Source organism: Pan troglodytes, chromosome 8 (assembly GCF_028858775.2).
Source record: "Pan troglodytes isolate AG18354 chromosome 8, NHGRI_mPanTro3-v2.0_pri, whole genome shotgun sequence".
NCBI classification, from domain to species: domain Eukaryota; kingdom Metazoa; phylum Chordata; class Mammalia; order Primates; family Hominidae; genus Pan; species Pan troglodytes.
The window spans coordinates 144,534,626-144,550,459 of NC_072406.2; the positions used below are offsets into that span (position 1 = coordinate 144,534,626).

A 15,834-nucleotide genomic window follows, 5' to 3' on the forward strand; every position below is an offset into this window, starting at 1 on the left:
CATCTTCAATTCTCACGTGCTGTGGGAGGGACCCGGTGGGAGGTAACTGAATCATGGGGGCAGGTCTTTCCCAGGCTGTTCTTGTGATAGTGAATATGTCTCACGAAATCTGATGATTTTAAAAAGGGGAGTTCCCCTGCACAAGCTTTCTCTCCTTTTGCCTGCTGCCCTCCACGTAAGATATGACTTGCTCCTCCTTACCTTCCACCATGATTGTGAGGCCTCCCCAGCCATGTGGAACTTTAAGTCCATTAAACCTTTTTTTCTTCCCAGTCTTGGGTATGTCTTTGTCAGAAGCATGAAAACAAACTAATACAGAGGCCCTCCCACAATTCTCCCCAACCATGGCTACAATAGGTAATTTTTATTTAAAACAAATTTTTTTTTTTGAGACAGGGTCTTGCTCTGTCACCCAGGCTGGAGTGCAGTGGCATGCTCTCGGCTCACTGCAACCTTTGCTTACCAGGTTCAAGCAATTCTCCTGCCTTAGCCACCCGAGTACCTGGAACTACAGGTATGCACCACCACGCCTGGATAATTTTTGTATTTTTAGTGGAGATGGGGGTTTCGCCATGTTGGTCAGGCTGGTCTCAAACTCCTGACCTCAGGTGATCCGCCCGCCTCAGCCTCCCAAAGCGCTGGGATTACAGGTGTGAGCCACCATGCTTGGCCTATGATAGGTAATTTTTAAAACAAAAATTTAAAAACCAGCAACACTTCATAGACCAAAAATGAATCAGAAACACATAGCAGCTCACAAGACCCAGACTTTGGGCCTGTGGGGGCTCTGGGCCCAGAAAGAGGGAAAGGTGCTTGGGAAGGCTGTCCCTGAAGAGTGAGGGGGCAGAAAGTGCCTGAGAGTAGTGGAGAACAGCCAAGAGCATCGCTGAAAACCAGGGCTGGAATAAGTCTCTTGCCTCTGTAACTGCCCTATGGGTTCACCTTGCCTGCTGCCTAGACAGAGCCCATTTACCAAGACAGGGGAATTGCAATGGAGAAAGAGTAATTAACGCAGAGCGGGCTGTGCAGGAGACCGGAGTTCTACTACTATTACTTAGTCAGTCTCCCTGCGCATTCTGGGATCAGAGTTTTTAAAGATAATTGGGAGGGTGGGGCTTTGGGACATGAGGAGTGCTGATTGGTCAGGTTGGAGATGGACTCATAGGGGGTCGAAGTGAGGTTTCCTTGCTGTTTCCTGCTCCTGGGTGGGTGCCCGAACTGCCGGAGCGAGATTACAGGTCTGGGTGGTGTCGGCTGATCTGTGGAGTGCAGGGTTTGCAAAATATCTCAAGCTCTGATCTTGGGTTTTACAATAGTGATGTTATACCCAGGAGCAATTTGGGGAGGTTTAGACTCTTGGAGCCAGAGGCTGCAGGACCCCTAACCTGTAATGTCTAATATTGTACCTAATTTGTTAGTCCTGCAAAGGCAGACTGGTCCCTGGGCAAGAAGGGGGTATTTTCGGGAAAGGGCTATTACCCATTTTGTTTCAGAGTCAAACCATGAACTGAATTCCTTCCCAAGGTTAGTTTGGCCTATGCCCAGGAATGAACAAGGACAGCTTAAAAGTTAGAAGCAAGATGGAATCGGTTAGGTCTGATCTCTTTCACTGTCATAATTTCCTCAGTTATAATTTTGCAAAGGCGGTTTCACTTCCATGAAAGGAATGTGAAAAAACATACAACTTCTGCAGCGATATCTGGAGATGGAGACGAGGACAGCCCTCGGCCCAGCCTCTTGCTGGCTCCAGGACTGGATCTACAGTTCCCAACAGCAAGGCCAGGCAAGCACCCAAGCATGACCCCAAAAGGCTGGACGGAGGCTCCTGCCAGAGCATGACACACAGTGAATACTCAGGGAAACAGAACATAAGCCCCCTCTGCAGAAGCCTGCAGGTCTAGATTTCAAAACACAGGACTCCAAGAAGACAGATAACAGTATCAGCCATCAACTGGTAAATTCCGCCCAGGGGAGATGAAAACAATAGAGCACAGTTTAAAATAAATGTGTCTATCCCGGGCAGTGGCTCAGGACTGGCAGTGGCTCACGCCTATAATCCCAGCACTTTGGAAGGCTGAGGCAGGTGGATGGCTTGAGCTCAGGAGTTCGAGACCAGCCTGGGCAACATGGTAAAACCCAGTCTCTACAAAAAATACAAAAATTAGCCCAGTGTGGCGGCACATGCCTGTAGTCTCAGCTACTTGAGGGGTTGAGGTGGGAGGATTGCTCGAATCTGGGGGGCAAAGGCTGCAGTGAGCCGAGATCACACCGCTGAACTCCAGCCTGGGAGACAGACTGAGACCCTGTCTCAAAAAATAAATAAAATAAATAAATAGAGGTGTTTGGGATTCTCATGGTAGATAAAGAAAGAAAACAGCCATGAACATTAAAAACAGATTATAAAACAAAAACTGGAAGAAATTAGACACAAAAAAGAAAATTAGAAATAGAGACCAATGCGGTTTTATTTAAAAACTCAACAGATTAAACAAACTAATTGGATAGAGACAGAACTAGTAAACTGGAAGATCGTAAACCGAGAACACAGAGACCAACACTGGGAAGCGCAGTTTGAGAGATGGAGAAGACACTGAATGGGTGCAAGCTACTCCCTTTTAGGAGATCCAGAACAAGAATTCTGTCAGGGTGCAGAGGTGCCACGGGAGGACAGATGGCCGGGAAGGGCTGGGAACTAAACTTAGCTATCTCAGGTGAGAAGACACGGCCAGCGCCAGGCAACACAGCCAAACCAACCTATACTCAGAAATACCACAGCGAAATTTCAGAACAAAGACATGAAAAGAGAAGATAGATTTCCTTCATGGAAGTAGCAATGCCACGGGCAGCAAACTTCTCGGCAGGGTAGCAGCAGTCGCTGCCCCAGAGGAAGGTCCTAAAATCAAGACAGGAAATGACTCAACAAGGAACGCGGCACCAGCTCCACAGCCACTCAATAATCAGATTAACACGAACACTTCATTCGTTCCTACGTTGGGAGGCTCACCCAAGAATACTTGCCAAAAGGCTACCAATGGATACAATCTGGCTGGGCAAAAACTGAGCACAGTAAAGGGCAAAACATGCTCGTACATACAATTAACTACTGACTACAAAAATTAATGTAGCATGAAAAATGTGAAACAAAAACCTGAGGCAACAATAACAAGCAAGAGGGAATACGCTCAAATGGTTAGTAAATGTTTTATTTGTGAAAAGAGATACTGGAATGCTGAAACTTGTTAGAAATAGCATCGTGCTGAAATCTTCCATCCCTTTCGCCACTCACGGCACCACCCATGTCACTCCTCATTCTCTCCTTGCTCTGCCCGGGTGGTTGGCCTCCCCACGCTCCTGGGAAGGTACTGGTTGTGCTTTCAGCTTCCTGATTGGTAGATAGTTGGGTATGTACGAAAACTTTTTTTTTGAGACAGGGTCTCGCTGTCACCGAAGCTGACATTAAGTGGCACAATCATAACTCACTGCAGCCTCAAAATCCTAGGTTCAAGCGATCCTCTTGCCTCACCCTCCCACACAGCTGGAACTACAGGTGTGTGCCACCACACCCAGCATTTTTTTTTTTTTTTTTTTTAAATTTTTGTAGAGACTGGGTTGCCCAGGCTGGTCTCCAACTCCTGGCCTCAAGTGATCTTCCCACCCTGGCCTCCCAAAGTGCTGGGGTTACAGGCGTGAGCCATCGTGTCCGGCCTAAAAAACATTTCTTACTGTGATCTCTTCACAAAAATAAAACGTAAATCCCCTCAAAGTGGATAGTCGTTTCTCCACATAATTATGTCGTTTCCTTAAAAAAGTGAAATCAGGCCGGGCACGGTGGCTCATGCCTGTAATCCCAGCACTTTGGGAGGCCGAGGGGGGCGGATCATGAGGTCAGGAGATCGAGACCAGCCTGGCCAACATGATGAAACCCCGTCTCTACTAAAAATACAAAAATTAGCTGGACGTGGTGGCGCGCGCCTGTAGTCCCAGCTACTGGGGAGGCTGAGGCAGGAGAATTGCTTGAACCTGGGAGGCGGAGGTCGCAGTGGGCCGAGATCACGCTACTGCACTCCAACCTGGGAGACAAAGCAAGACTCCACCTCAAAAAAAAAAAAAAAAAAAAAAGTGAAATCATGGCAGACTCCAGCTAAACTGTCCGGGTTTCAAGAGTGTTTCTGGGTGGGATAGAGGGTGCTACTTTTCATTATCAGTTGGATCCTGGAATGAAGGTGCACGGGACTCCAGGGTTCCACATGACCACGCGAGCACCTCCCCTCCCGCCCGGTGTCATTTCATCTTCTTCCAAATTCTCAAAACCCTTCCTCAAGACACTCACTGCGTTTCCTCGCCCCCCTCACTCCTCCGTCCACTGCAGGAGACTCAGCAGAGGCAGCCTTACTTCTCCAAAGAGGACGGTCTGAGTCTGCGTTCCCCTGGCAGCAAGCCCTGAGGCAAGATTTGGGGACAAGCAGCTCCTGTGGGAAGTGGCTCCAGGAAGCCCCAGGAGAGAAGCGGGGAGTGAGCCCAGCGGGAAGGACAGGCAGCGAGGGCGGCTCCAAAGGTGGTGCCTCAGCAGCAATTCTTTTCTGCTCGGCTGTCCTCGAGCAGCCCCGCCCGCCCCGGGCCCTCCGGCTCCCCAGACGGCACTTAGCATCCCGCTCTCTTCCTTCCCCTCTGTGCCAGGCCGGTCGCCCCTCCAGACCCTCTCGGTCCCTACTTGCCCGTCGGCCACCGCCCCTTCAAGGCCACTGGCGCGGAAAAACGGATGCTACCGTTGGCCGCGTGCGTGCGCAGGCGCACCACCCCCTGCCACCCCCGCGCAGGCGCACCACAACCCCCCCCCCGCAAGCGCACCCCCCCCCGCCCCCGCGCAGGCGCACCACACCCCGCCCCCTCCCGGGCAGCGCACCACACCCGACACCCTGCCGCGCAGGGGCACCCACACCCCGCCCCCGCACGCAGGCACAAACCCCCACAACACGCACACCCCCGCGCGCAGGCGCACCACACCCCTCGCGCAGGCGCATCACAGACACACTCGCGCGCAGCGTGGCGCCTGCGGGTTTCCGTACCGGCGTCTCCATGGCGACCGCGTTGGCTGGGCGGCCTCCATTGTCGGGCTGCTGCTCTCAGCGGCGGGGCTCGCCAGCGCTCCAGTGGGCGGGGGTGCGGCAGGTGAGACGGGGCGGGTACGGCCAGCTCGCTGAGCCCTCGAGGCGGGCGGCGGCAGGAAGGTGGTGCCTCGGCCCCTCGTGCCCTGTCGCCTAGCTCCAGCCGCGATGCTGACCGCAAAGGCTGCCCTTCTGAGGCCTGGAATGTGAGGCCCAGAGCGTCGGATCCAACTCAGCCTCGCCCGGATGGGGAAATCGAGGCAGGGAGCGGGGCTGGGCGTGCGTGGGGATCCCTTGAAGGCAGCCTCGGAAACCCCACGGAGCCTGCGCTGCCTGGGCCCTGTGTGAGTCCAGGCTGTTGTTTCACTTCTGGTTTTAAGATACTTTCCCTGTTCTGAGGTTTGAAGCCTCCCCTCCTCTGTTTTAAGTTCCGTGATTCGGAGAAAACAAGTGAACTGACCGTGAAAAAGCCCGCGGGCTTCCATGGAATGCAGGCTGCCTGGGGTTGAACCCTGCTGGGTCCCGGTGTCGCCTCTACCCCCCAATTAACTGCGCCCCTGGAGCAGTTCCCTAACTGATCTGCGCCTCATATGCCAATCATTGGGCTGTTGAGTGACTTGAATTAGGTGAACTGATGCATTCCAACGTTGATTCTTATTGCCGAATAAATTGTTTGGAAATTGCAAGTGGAAGTGTGCCTCGCTGAATGAGATTTTGGTGAACAATACTTCTGAGTAAAAGTGTTGCTGGACAACGAAAATTCGAGATTAATTTAACAGGTTTTTCCCCGGTGCTTAACTGGGTGTTAGCCAGACTTAGTTCTGGTCACTGGGTCAAAATGGTAAACAAAAGACAGGCTTCCTGGCCTCAAGAAACTAAAAACATAGTTCAAATGGCACAGAACCACACCAGAGGTAAGAAACAGTGCAAACTTCCACCCGCCCCCAGTCATTTCATGGAAGCGTTGCAGTTGATTTACAGGCTTTGAAATGTTCCGATCTGTTTACATCCCTAAAATGATCATTACTATTGTGCGCCTTTGCGTTTTCCAGGAGTTAAATCTTGGAACTCCATTGTACAAAGTGAAAGCAGAGAATTTTAATCTGAACCTCTTTGTATTCCTTTTTTTTTTTTTTTTTACATGTTTAAAAGTCAAATTTTTGCTACTGCTTAGGAAAAATGATAGCTTTTAAAGCAAGTTACATTACAGTAGATCTGCCACACAGCTATTCTGTTTTGCCTCGGTATAATTAGTTGCTTCTACGTTTCCCTTTCCCGTGTCTTCAGGTGACTCCAGACCAAGGAGGATGAGCTGCTGTCCCTGGAAGAGAACGAATGGAGGAAAGCAGCTCCTACGAAGTTCCCTCTGTGGCTGCTGCTGATCTGGAGGAGGGTGCTGGTCAGACTAGGAGCTTGCCTGCCACCCCCTCCAAAGATGTTCACAAGGGTGTTGGAGGCATCATCTTTTCCTCCTCACCGATTTTAGACTTGAGTGAAAGTGGTCTGTGCCGTTTGGAGGAGGTCTTTAGAATCCCCAGCCTTCAAGTAAGTGGGGCTGCTCCTCAGGCTGTGTGCCCACAGGTCCCCTATAGACAGAAATGGGAATGTACCCCTGGGCTTTATTTGTAGGCTTCTTTCTCTTTGGAAATGATGAATTCTAAAATGAAATAGAGGAAAGGTTAACTCATAGTTTCATACGCCAATCACAACAAAATGGGAAATTCATGATGGGGACCAACCAATGGAAATAGTACATCTATTTAGATGAAGGTGTCTGTTCTCTTCCTTGCAGTTCATCTCTCAAAACCTGTGGTAGAAACTACTGCCAAACACCCTTGGTCTCTTAATTAAAACACAAAACCTTAAAGAAAATCAGGCAACATGAGCAGTTAAAAACTTTGTTCTCACCCATGATTTTGCTCATGTTACACACTGGTTTTACTTTGTGCCCGGCCCTTCTCCGGGTCAGTCCGCAGTAGATGCTGTCTTGTCCATGTGATTTCTAGAGAAAGCTTCTGTGAGGGCACAGCTTTGATGTTAGACACTTGAGGGTTCCCCCTGCAGCACTTGTCCCTGCTGGGACTCACAGAATTTCCTTAAACCTCATTTGGTTTAATCTGGAATGTCGGAATGATCATGTTTTCACATCATTTATTGTGAAAATGAATAACGTGAAAGTTCAGTGTCTGGAACATAGTTATGATATTGATTGACTTTCTTTTTGTATTTTTAGTAGAGATGGAGTTTCACTATGTTGCCCAGGCTGGTCTTGAATGCCTGAGATCAGGTGATCTGCCTGTCTCAGCTTCCCAAAGTGCTGGAATTACAGGTGTAAGCCACCGCACCTGGCCAGATTGACATTTTTGAGTTCTTCTACAAGAGCTATATATTTAGATTTTTAGTGGCCGCTTAAGTTATAAACTCTACATTTGCGTTGTCTTTGCTGTGAGGGCAGCGCTGGTCTTGCTCTTTCTTTCCTTCATGCTGACATCTAGGGTGAGGCACTGGTCACAGGGACCTGCCTTGTCCTGGCTCCTGTTACACAGATGTCACTTTTAATGAACAGATATCGTCAGCCCTGAATAAGGGATCCAGCAGAGCCCTGAGGTTTCTGTTACCTTTATGCACAAAGGGAGAAGGAGAAAATTCCAGAGGTCTTCAGGCTTAATGAAGAAACTTGATAACTGTTTATACCTTTCAGAAGACAAATGTCAGTGTAAATTTTATTACCATGGCATAGAGTCTTTAAATGTGGTAATCAGAGTGGTAGACTTTCTGCAGCTGTGGCTGCAGTCTCTAAAGTCATAAACAGCACTTTCAGAGATCCCCCATCCTCACATGAGGCTCCCAGGACCTAATAGGAAAGATGGAACTTGTATTGTGACATAGCCACCTCACTGTTCACCACATGAGAAACAAACTTACCCATCCAAACCCAAAGAATGGACTCAGAGAACAGTGGAAGAAAGACTTTTTAATGACGGTCTTGCAAGATTGGGTGTCTGATGGGCAGGCACACCCAGCAGGGTTGCAACAAGCCATTTATCCCCTGGTGCGCAGGTCCTGCCCCAGTTCCTCATAGGCTGAGTACTATGGGGGTCACATTCTTCCCAGACTTCGCCTATTGGTTGTTGGGTAGGGGCTGTAGGGCGCAGGTTCCTCCCCCAGATCCTCATAGGCTGAGTACTATGGGGGTCACAGTCTTCCTGGACTTCGCCTATTGGTTGTTGGGTAGGGGCTGTAGGGCACAGGTTCCTCCCCCAGATCCTCAGAGTCTGAGTACTATGGGGTCACCATCTTCCCGGATGTCGTCTATTGGTTGTTGGGCAGGGGCCTGTAGGGCACAGATTCCTCCCCCAGATCCTCATAGGCTGAGTACTATGGGGTCACAGTCTTCCCGGATGTCGTCTATTGGTTGTTGGGTAGGAGCTGTAGGGTGCAGGTCCCTCCCCCAGATCCTCATAGGCTGAGTACTTTGGTGGGGGGGGTGTCACAGTCTTCCTGGACGTCTATTGGTTGTTGGGTAGGGGCTGTATGGTGCAGGTTCCTCCCCTGGTTCCTCATAGGCTGAGTACTATGGGGTCGCAGTCTTCCTGGACGTTCCCTATTGGTTGTTGGGCAGGGGCTGTAGGTATTTTCTTTAGGGTTGTCCTGCTTTATTTTGTCGTGGCCCACAATGCATTGCAATCCCAGTCAGCTCAGGGGCTCTTCAAGTATTTGACTTATGACCTAAGTGGCTGGGCAGGCTGATAAGAACGGACAAAACGAGCTATTTTGCGGGCTGGTAAACTTTCATCTGGTTTGGGTGAGGGCAACTAAGGGGTGGGGGCCAACAAGCAGGCATCGGCTATCCAAGTAGGGGCCTAGTACATCCTGTTTTTGTGTAGTTTGCTGACCTAAGCCAATTCAAGGCACTTTGTCTTGGAAATGGACCACTGTATATATTATTTCCTTCAACCATAACCAGCTCCAAGTCACAGGTGGTGCCTGCATTTCCAGAGGTGCTGGGGAGGAAGAAGAGTGTTATCTTTCTGAGATTCCTTTTACTGGCATTGAGAACGACATGGTTTCAAAGCTGAGCACTGGAATCAGCTTGCCCTGGGCGGGAAAGAACAGCACCAAGAAGCGTAAAACCACTCCTGCAGAGGCCCGAGAAAGGCAGCACGTGGAGGCATGCACATGCCTGTATGTGGGGGGTGCACACCCATGTACGTGGGGGCACACACTGTGACCTGTGATTGCCAGGATGCTTTCTGGAGACCGAGCCAGCTGCCAGCAAGCAGTGACTCGGGCAATTTCCTAACAGAGATAAGACAGTGTTTCCAATGCCTTTCTGAAGAGTGTGATTTTTCCAGTCAGTGTTTCTCCAGTTGGAATCTGTCAGTGATTTGGATCAGGGACACGGTGTTGAGGGCGGAATGGGGAGGCATGTGGCGCTCTGTGCAATGTGCAGTGTGTGTTTCATAGAGAAGGCAACGTAATCACAACAGCCAATCCACGCACTGTTCTTTAGTGCTTGCTCACATTGCCCTGTCTCACAGATGAGGACACTGGAGCACAGAGAGGTTCAGGAACTTGCTCAAGGTCACACAGCCAATAGATTTTGAAACCTAGATGTGGATCCAGGCAGTCTGGCTTTGAGATCATTGTTCCGAACATCTGTTTCTACTCCCTCAGTAAATACAGATATGCATGTAAATACATACAATAATGTGAGTATAAACAACTAGCAGCATTAATGACAGTATTGTACAAATTAGCTATGGTCCTTCCACACTGTGACTGTAAAATTATGTAAATGTTACATGCATTTTACACAGCTAAAATCAGCGTGTATCCATTCATCTTCCACCTTCCCTTATTTGTCACGACTTTACAACGCCGCTGAGTTGGTGTGTCAATCTGCTTCTGAAATGCTGCTCGCTGAGGCTTTGCTGCTGATCGTAGAGAACACCACAGCAGACATCTCTGTCCCTGTCTTTCAGTTTTGTTTTAATGATTGAGTTTGGCTGAGTCCCCCAGACCAGACATGGCTCTGGCTATTTGCTCAGTAAGCAGGCGATTTCGGGGGCTGCCGAGGGCCAGGTGCCGCGGCAGGCACTGGAGAAACGGCCGAGACACTGAGTGTGGGGCCCCGGAATTCAGACCATGTCAAAGGCTTTGGGATAGAAACAGTGGTGTGCTGGGTCAGCAGCAGAGTGCCGGCTCTTCAGGAAGTCAGTTCCGGCTCCAAAGGCCGCTGGAAGGAGTCCTGGTTCTTTTCTTTCTGATTCTTTTGTCTACTGTTTACATCTTTTAAGGGTAAGAGATTGGGTTTTTGTTTTTTAACTTAGTATATATGGTTCTGGTTGTTAGTAGTTCTTTTGGAAATAGATTTTGGATATATCATGTTTTAAAAATTAGTTGGTTGACAAAACATTCTCTGATTCTCTTTTCCATGGAAGCAATTGCATCTGCAAAGGAATGCCCTGTGTGTGATTCCTCAAGATTTCTTTCAGTTGCTTCCGAACCTGACTTGGCTGGACCTCCGGTGCAATAGAATTAAAGCGCTTCCTTCTGGGATTGGAGCTCACAAGTAAGTTATGTTTCCAGATTTTAAAAATCATCTTTTCAGTGCACGAGTGCCTGTTCTTTCGCTCCTTGTCCTTTACTCTTGATTGAATTTTTACCTCGGAATAGAAACATTTAATAGTATTTTTAAAGCCAGCTAAGAGGTGCGACGGCTGAATGTACCCAACACAGAACTATAACTTGGGATATTTGGTGCCACAGAGAATGCTGTAGCCACAGTGTCTTTTTGCTGGGCAGCCAGTGTGATTTTTGTCACAGCCGATTCCAGCTCTGACTCTCCTTGTGTGAAGCTGTCTGAAAATCAGAAATACCTCTGATGAGTTAAACCAGCAACTTTGGCCAGGCGCGGTGGCTCACGCATGTAATCCCAGAACTTTGGGAGGCCGAGGTGGGCAGATCACCTGAGGTCAGGAGTTTGAGACCAGCCTGGCCAACATGGCAAAACCCTATCTCTAATAAAAATACAAAAATTTGCCAGGCGTGGTGGTGGGTGCCTGTAATCCCAGCTCCTCGGGAGGTTGAGGCAGGAGAATTGCTTGACCCCAGGAGGCAGAGGTTGCAGTGAGCTGAGATCACACCACTAAACTCCAGTCTGGGTGACAGAGTAAGAGTCCGTCTAAAAATAAATAAATAAAAAATAAACCAGCTCCTTTGCTCCTGAGGGCTCCTGGGTAACCCACATTGGTTCTTGGCAAATAATGAGAAATTCTTCTCGCTTTGGAAAACTGGGAGCACCCAACCAAGCTCCAGGTGTCCTGTCCATTTCCACCACTTCCCTTCCAGGGGTTTCCTTGCATTCCCACTTGTGGGGTGTAATCCTGCCCATGGTGGAAACGTCACACCTCCTTTCCCCTCCTCAGCCTGGCCCTTCCCCAGCAGCCAGGACTCTACTCTCACTATGGAGACGTCCTCCTTTCCTGAGCCCTCTGCTTCTGTGCCCACATCCCCGGCGCCATGGCTTTTTCACCTTCTGAAGCCATGATCGCCCTTAACTCTTTTTCTTTTCTTTCTTTCTTTTTTTTTTTTTTTTTGAGACGGAATCTTGCTCTGTCTCCCAGGCTGGAGTGCAGTGGCGTGATCTCGGCTCACTGCAACCTCCGCCTCCTGGGGTCAAGCGATCCTCTTGCCTCAGCCTCCCAAGGAACTGGAATTACAGGTGCCCGCCACCATGCCCAGCTAATTTTTGCATTTTTAGTAGAAACGGGGTTTTGCCATGTTGGACAGGCTGGTCTCAAAGTCCTGACCTCAAATGATCTGCCTGCCTTGGCCTCCCAAAGTGCTGGGATGACAGGCATGAGCCCCCGCGCCCGGCTACGTGAACCTCTTTTGACAAGTGCTGATATGAGGGCCCCATATCAGCTGGGGCCACGGCAGCAGCCCATGCAGGAGGGGCAGCCTGGGCGTGGCTGGCCACGGCAGGGCCTGGGTGGGACTTCAGAGCTGGTGGGATGCGGGTGGGTGTGGGGCCACAAGAAGAAGAGGGGTATCCAGGGTGCCCCCAGTTCCTACGTGAGGAATGGTGTCTCCCAAGAGCCATGGTGGCCTCCGTGGGACAGTAGAATAGAGGCTTGTAGGAGGCCCTTCACTTGCCTTGAACTCACTGGTTTTAAAAATGTTTTATAAGAAGTCGGTGTATTTTGCCACAGGTAATGGGAGAGAACCATGCATCACTCACCCTTCAGGCTCTGCGAGGAAGCTGCTTATCTAATGATAGGTGGTGTCCGGAGCAGGTAGAAACACACCCGGTGCATCTCCATGGGGCTCCTAGGGACTCTGGGGTCTGCAGGGCGGACCACAGACGGACCTGGAGGAGAAGAGTGTTCCGGGGCTCAGCTGGTACATCTGCCGAGCCCGGCCAGCCGCTTGTGTTTTGGGAGCTGCGTGGGAGCCAGGTGCTCTCTGGGCAGTTGTCCACCCTGTCCTCACGGCCTCGGGAGGCTTCCAAGCCTGAGGCTGAGAGTGCTTTGGGAAGGATTTCTTCTTCACACGATCATCTTCTGGGTTTAGAATCACTGGGTGCTCTTTTGTCCACAAATTGTTTTAGCCTTACACAGTTCTGGAGAGTAAGTGCTACTCAGAGGATGTAAATGAACTAAGGCCTGTTCCCATAACTACTCGTGTTTTCCCTAAAATAAGTGTACAGTCCTCAAAATTTGAAATTCTTTGATTTTGCTAGTCAAAGCTGGCTGCCTATGTTTTTGAAGGTATACTTTTTTTTGTGATTTGTAACCCATGATAACATTCAAATTAGATCAACTACAGAGCTGAGACATATTACTCGGAAATACAAAGTGATTGTGGGCTTATTAAAGCCTTAAACCTCTCAAAACATAATTAAAACAGTGACGGTGTTAGCATGCCTCCTTCTCAGTGTCCTGGATGTGTCAGCTTGCTGGCAGAGAGAAGATGTAGGAAGCATGGATCCGTTCATTTACCTCCTTAGGCAAACAAGTCCAACTCAACGTTTACGTTTATATATACATTTTAAAATCAATGAAACGAATCAACGGGTAAGCTTTGAATTATTGATAGTATTTAAGGAATTAACATTTATCAATTTATCGTTTAAAGTGTGCTCAGAATATTTTAATAATATTATTATATAAGGTAGAAAAACCCGTGCTGTACTTTCAGGTTAATAGTCAGTAAACATGCACCCCCCCGCAATCTCTCTCAGGCAAAACCGAACCCAGCCCCACCCAGCAGCACGTGAGTGGGCCAGAACCTTTCTGCCTTGACAAAGCCCTAGCATTGGAGAAGCCGAGAGCGTGGTGCTGCCCTTGCTGCCCTCCTCAGCATCTGGAGGCCTCTGTTCACCTTATAGAGAGCAGATGCTGTTCTTGTTGGCTGGTTTTATATTAGCAAAATTCAGAGGGAGTAAACCAAAAACAGTGAACTGAACGAACCACATTGAAATAATCCACTTTTGTGCAGTTCAAGAAAAGTTTGCTTCATAAAGTTTATTCCTTAAAAACTTCAAATAATGGCCAGGCACGGTGGCTCACGCCTATAGTCCCAGCACTTTGAATGGCCGAGGTGGGCGGATCACAAGGTCAGGAGTTCGAGACCAGCCTGGCCAACATGGTGAAACTCCGTCTCTACTAAAAAAAAAAAGTACAAAAAAATTAGCCAAGATCACACCACTGCACTCCAACCTGGGCCACAGAGTGAGACTCCATCTCAAAAAAAAAAAAAAAAAAAAAAAAAAAAAAAAAAAAATTCAAATAACAAGGAAAATCCAAGAAAGTAAGTAGAAAGAAAATTGTCTAAACCTTAAGTAATCTGATTTTCCTGTGGGGTTACCAATAAAAAAATTAAAGGTAATTTAAATGAGGGCTGGGCATGGTGGCTTATGCTTATAATCCCAGCACTTTGAGAGGCTGAGGCGGGAGGATCACTTGAGCCCAGGAGTTCAAAACTGGCTTCAGCAACATGGGAATACCCTGTGTCTACAAAAAGTACCAACATTAGCCAGGCATGGTGGCACACACCGTTAGTCTCAGCTTAGCCAGGCATGGTGGTACACACCGTTAGTCTCAGCTTAGCCAGGCGTGGTGGCACACACCGTTAGTCTCAGCTTAGCCAGACATGGTGGCACACACCATTAGTCTCAGCTTAGCCAGGCATGGTGGCACACACCGTTAGTCTCAGCTTAGCCAGGCATGGTGGTACACACCGTTAGTCTCAGCTACCTGCGGGGACTGAGGCAGGAGGATTGCTTGAGCCCAGGAAGTGGAGGTTGCAGTGAGCAGAGGTTGCAGTGAGCTGAGATTGCGTCACTGCACTCCAGCCTGGGCAACAGAGTGGAGACCTTGTATCAAAAAATAATCATCATAATTAAATGTGAAAACCAAGAAGCATAGTAAAATAAAAGTTACAAAATAGAGTTTAATAGAATATATAGATTTTTCCATCATTCAACTAGTAAATTTTTACATTCTTTCCTGTCCGTCTGTCTAGGCATCCATGATATATTTTGGGCTGCATTTTATAAGGATGTTACTAGGTGTTAAATGAAAGTAGGTGCCTTCCCGAAATGCTGCCTTAGCTGAGTTTCTTACGTAGAGGCTTCTCAGAGTCCCCAGTGTATGAATCATTCACCTCCAAGCAGGGCAGGTTATACTGTGCGGTGGAAGTCTCTCAAACATTTTTGGCCGTAGAAAACTTTTTTCACAGAGCATGATAAAACACTGGGATTCCTCACTGCACATCTTAGGAAAGACTGGTTTACAGTGAGGTTATAACTGGAAGGTGTGAAAGCCTAAAATAGAGGTTCTTAACGGGGAGATTTTACCCCCAGGAGACTGTTGGCAATGTCTGGAGACATCTGTGGTTGTCACACCTGGGGGTGGGTGGTACCCCTGGCATCTGTTGGAGAAAGGCTGGAGGTGTACAATAACCCGCCAAGCAGGGGACACCGCCACCCCTATGGACTGCCTGGTCCCATGTGTCAGCGGTGCAGGGCTTAGACCTGTGTCTGCGTATGGCAGCAGACCATTTGTGTGTACATGTTGTAAATTTAAGTGTATCTGTATTGAAGTTGCCCCTGAAAGAGAAGAGAAATGAAGAAACTTGATGGTATATTTTGGAGATAGTCATTTAAATCTTGCTTTTTACATTTTTTTGTTTTGTTTTGCTTTAAAGGCATTTGAAAACTTTGCTTTTAGAAAGAAATCCTATCAAAATGTTACCTGTGGAGCTGGGTAAGTATAAAATAATAAAAAGATTATTTTAAAATGCTATCTTTTGAACTTGCCAGACCTTGTAATGGAAGTATCAGGCATGACAAAGGAGGGTAAGCTAGATATTTTAAAAATCCTTCCTACTTCTAGGACCAAGATAATGTAGCTCTCAAGAACTGTTGATATAGCACGTACTGTTCTTATGGAGGTGTGACGTGTGAGCCTTGTGTGAGGCACAGTCACAGTGAGGGCCATTGGCGCCGTCACACAGCTAAGGAAACTGAAGGCCCTGCACACACCTCTGCAGGCCCTGCGTGCTGTCTCCGCTGCATCTTGCTGGCCTTCCTGGGAAGTTTTACCACTTACGTATGTTCCTAGGCCCCATCATGACCACTTTTTTAGACTTCAGAATCTAAACACTCAAAACCAAAGGCATAAGCTGACAGACAAATCAAACAAGCGTAAACTATCACAGA

General features: G+C 48.5%; 2 protein-coding genes across 51 annotated transcripts in view; one reads left to right on the forward strand and one right to left on the reverse strand.

Moving 5' to 3' along the window:
* STK32C (serine/threonine kinase 32C) overlaps nt 1-4,416 on the reverse strand; it is a 126,037-nt gene extending 121,621 nt beyond the window's left edge. The window contains exon 1 of the mRNA XM_054660040.2: nt 4,331-4,416. Coding sequence (XP_054516015.1) covers nt 4,331 — 1 coding nt within the window. The 5' untranslated portion in view covers nt 4,332-4,416. The remainder of the gene's footprint in view (nt 1-4,330) is intronic.
* A 595-nt stretch (nt 4,417-5,011) lies between these two features.
* LRRC27 (leucine rich repeat containing 27) overlaps nt 5,012-15,834 on the forward strand; it is a 47,583-nt gene continuing 36,760 nt past the window's right edge. For 11 of the 50 annotated variants that reach the window (XM_063782327.1, XM_063782322.1, XM_063782329.1 and 8 more), the window contains exons 1-4: nt 5,018-5,169; nt 6,393-6,650; nt 10,550-10,680; nt 15,321-15,379. In XM_063782327.1, coding sequence (XP_063638397.1) covers nt 6,441-6,650; nt 10,550-10,680; nt 15,321-15,379 — 400 coding nt within the window. In that variant the 5' untranslated portion in view covers nt 5,018-5,169; nt 6,393-6,440. Of the gene's footprint in view, nt 6,020-6,392; nt 6,651-10,549; nt 10,681-15,320; nt 15,380-15,834 lie in introns of all 50 variants that reach the window. The other 39 variants (XM_054660033.2, XM_063782316.1, XM_063782319.1 and 36 more) reach the window with 20 other exon arrangements.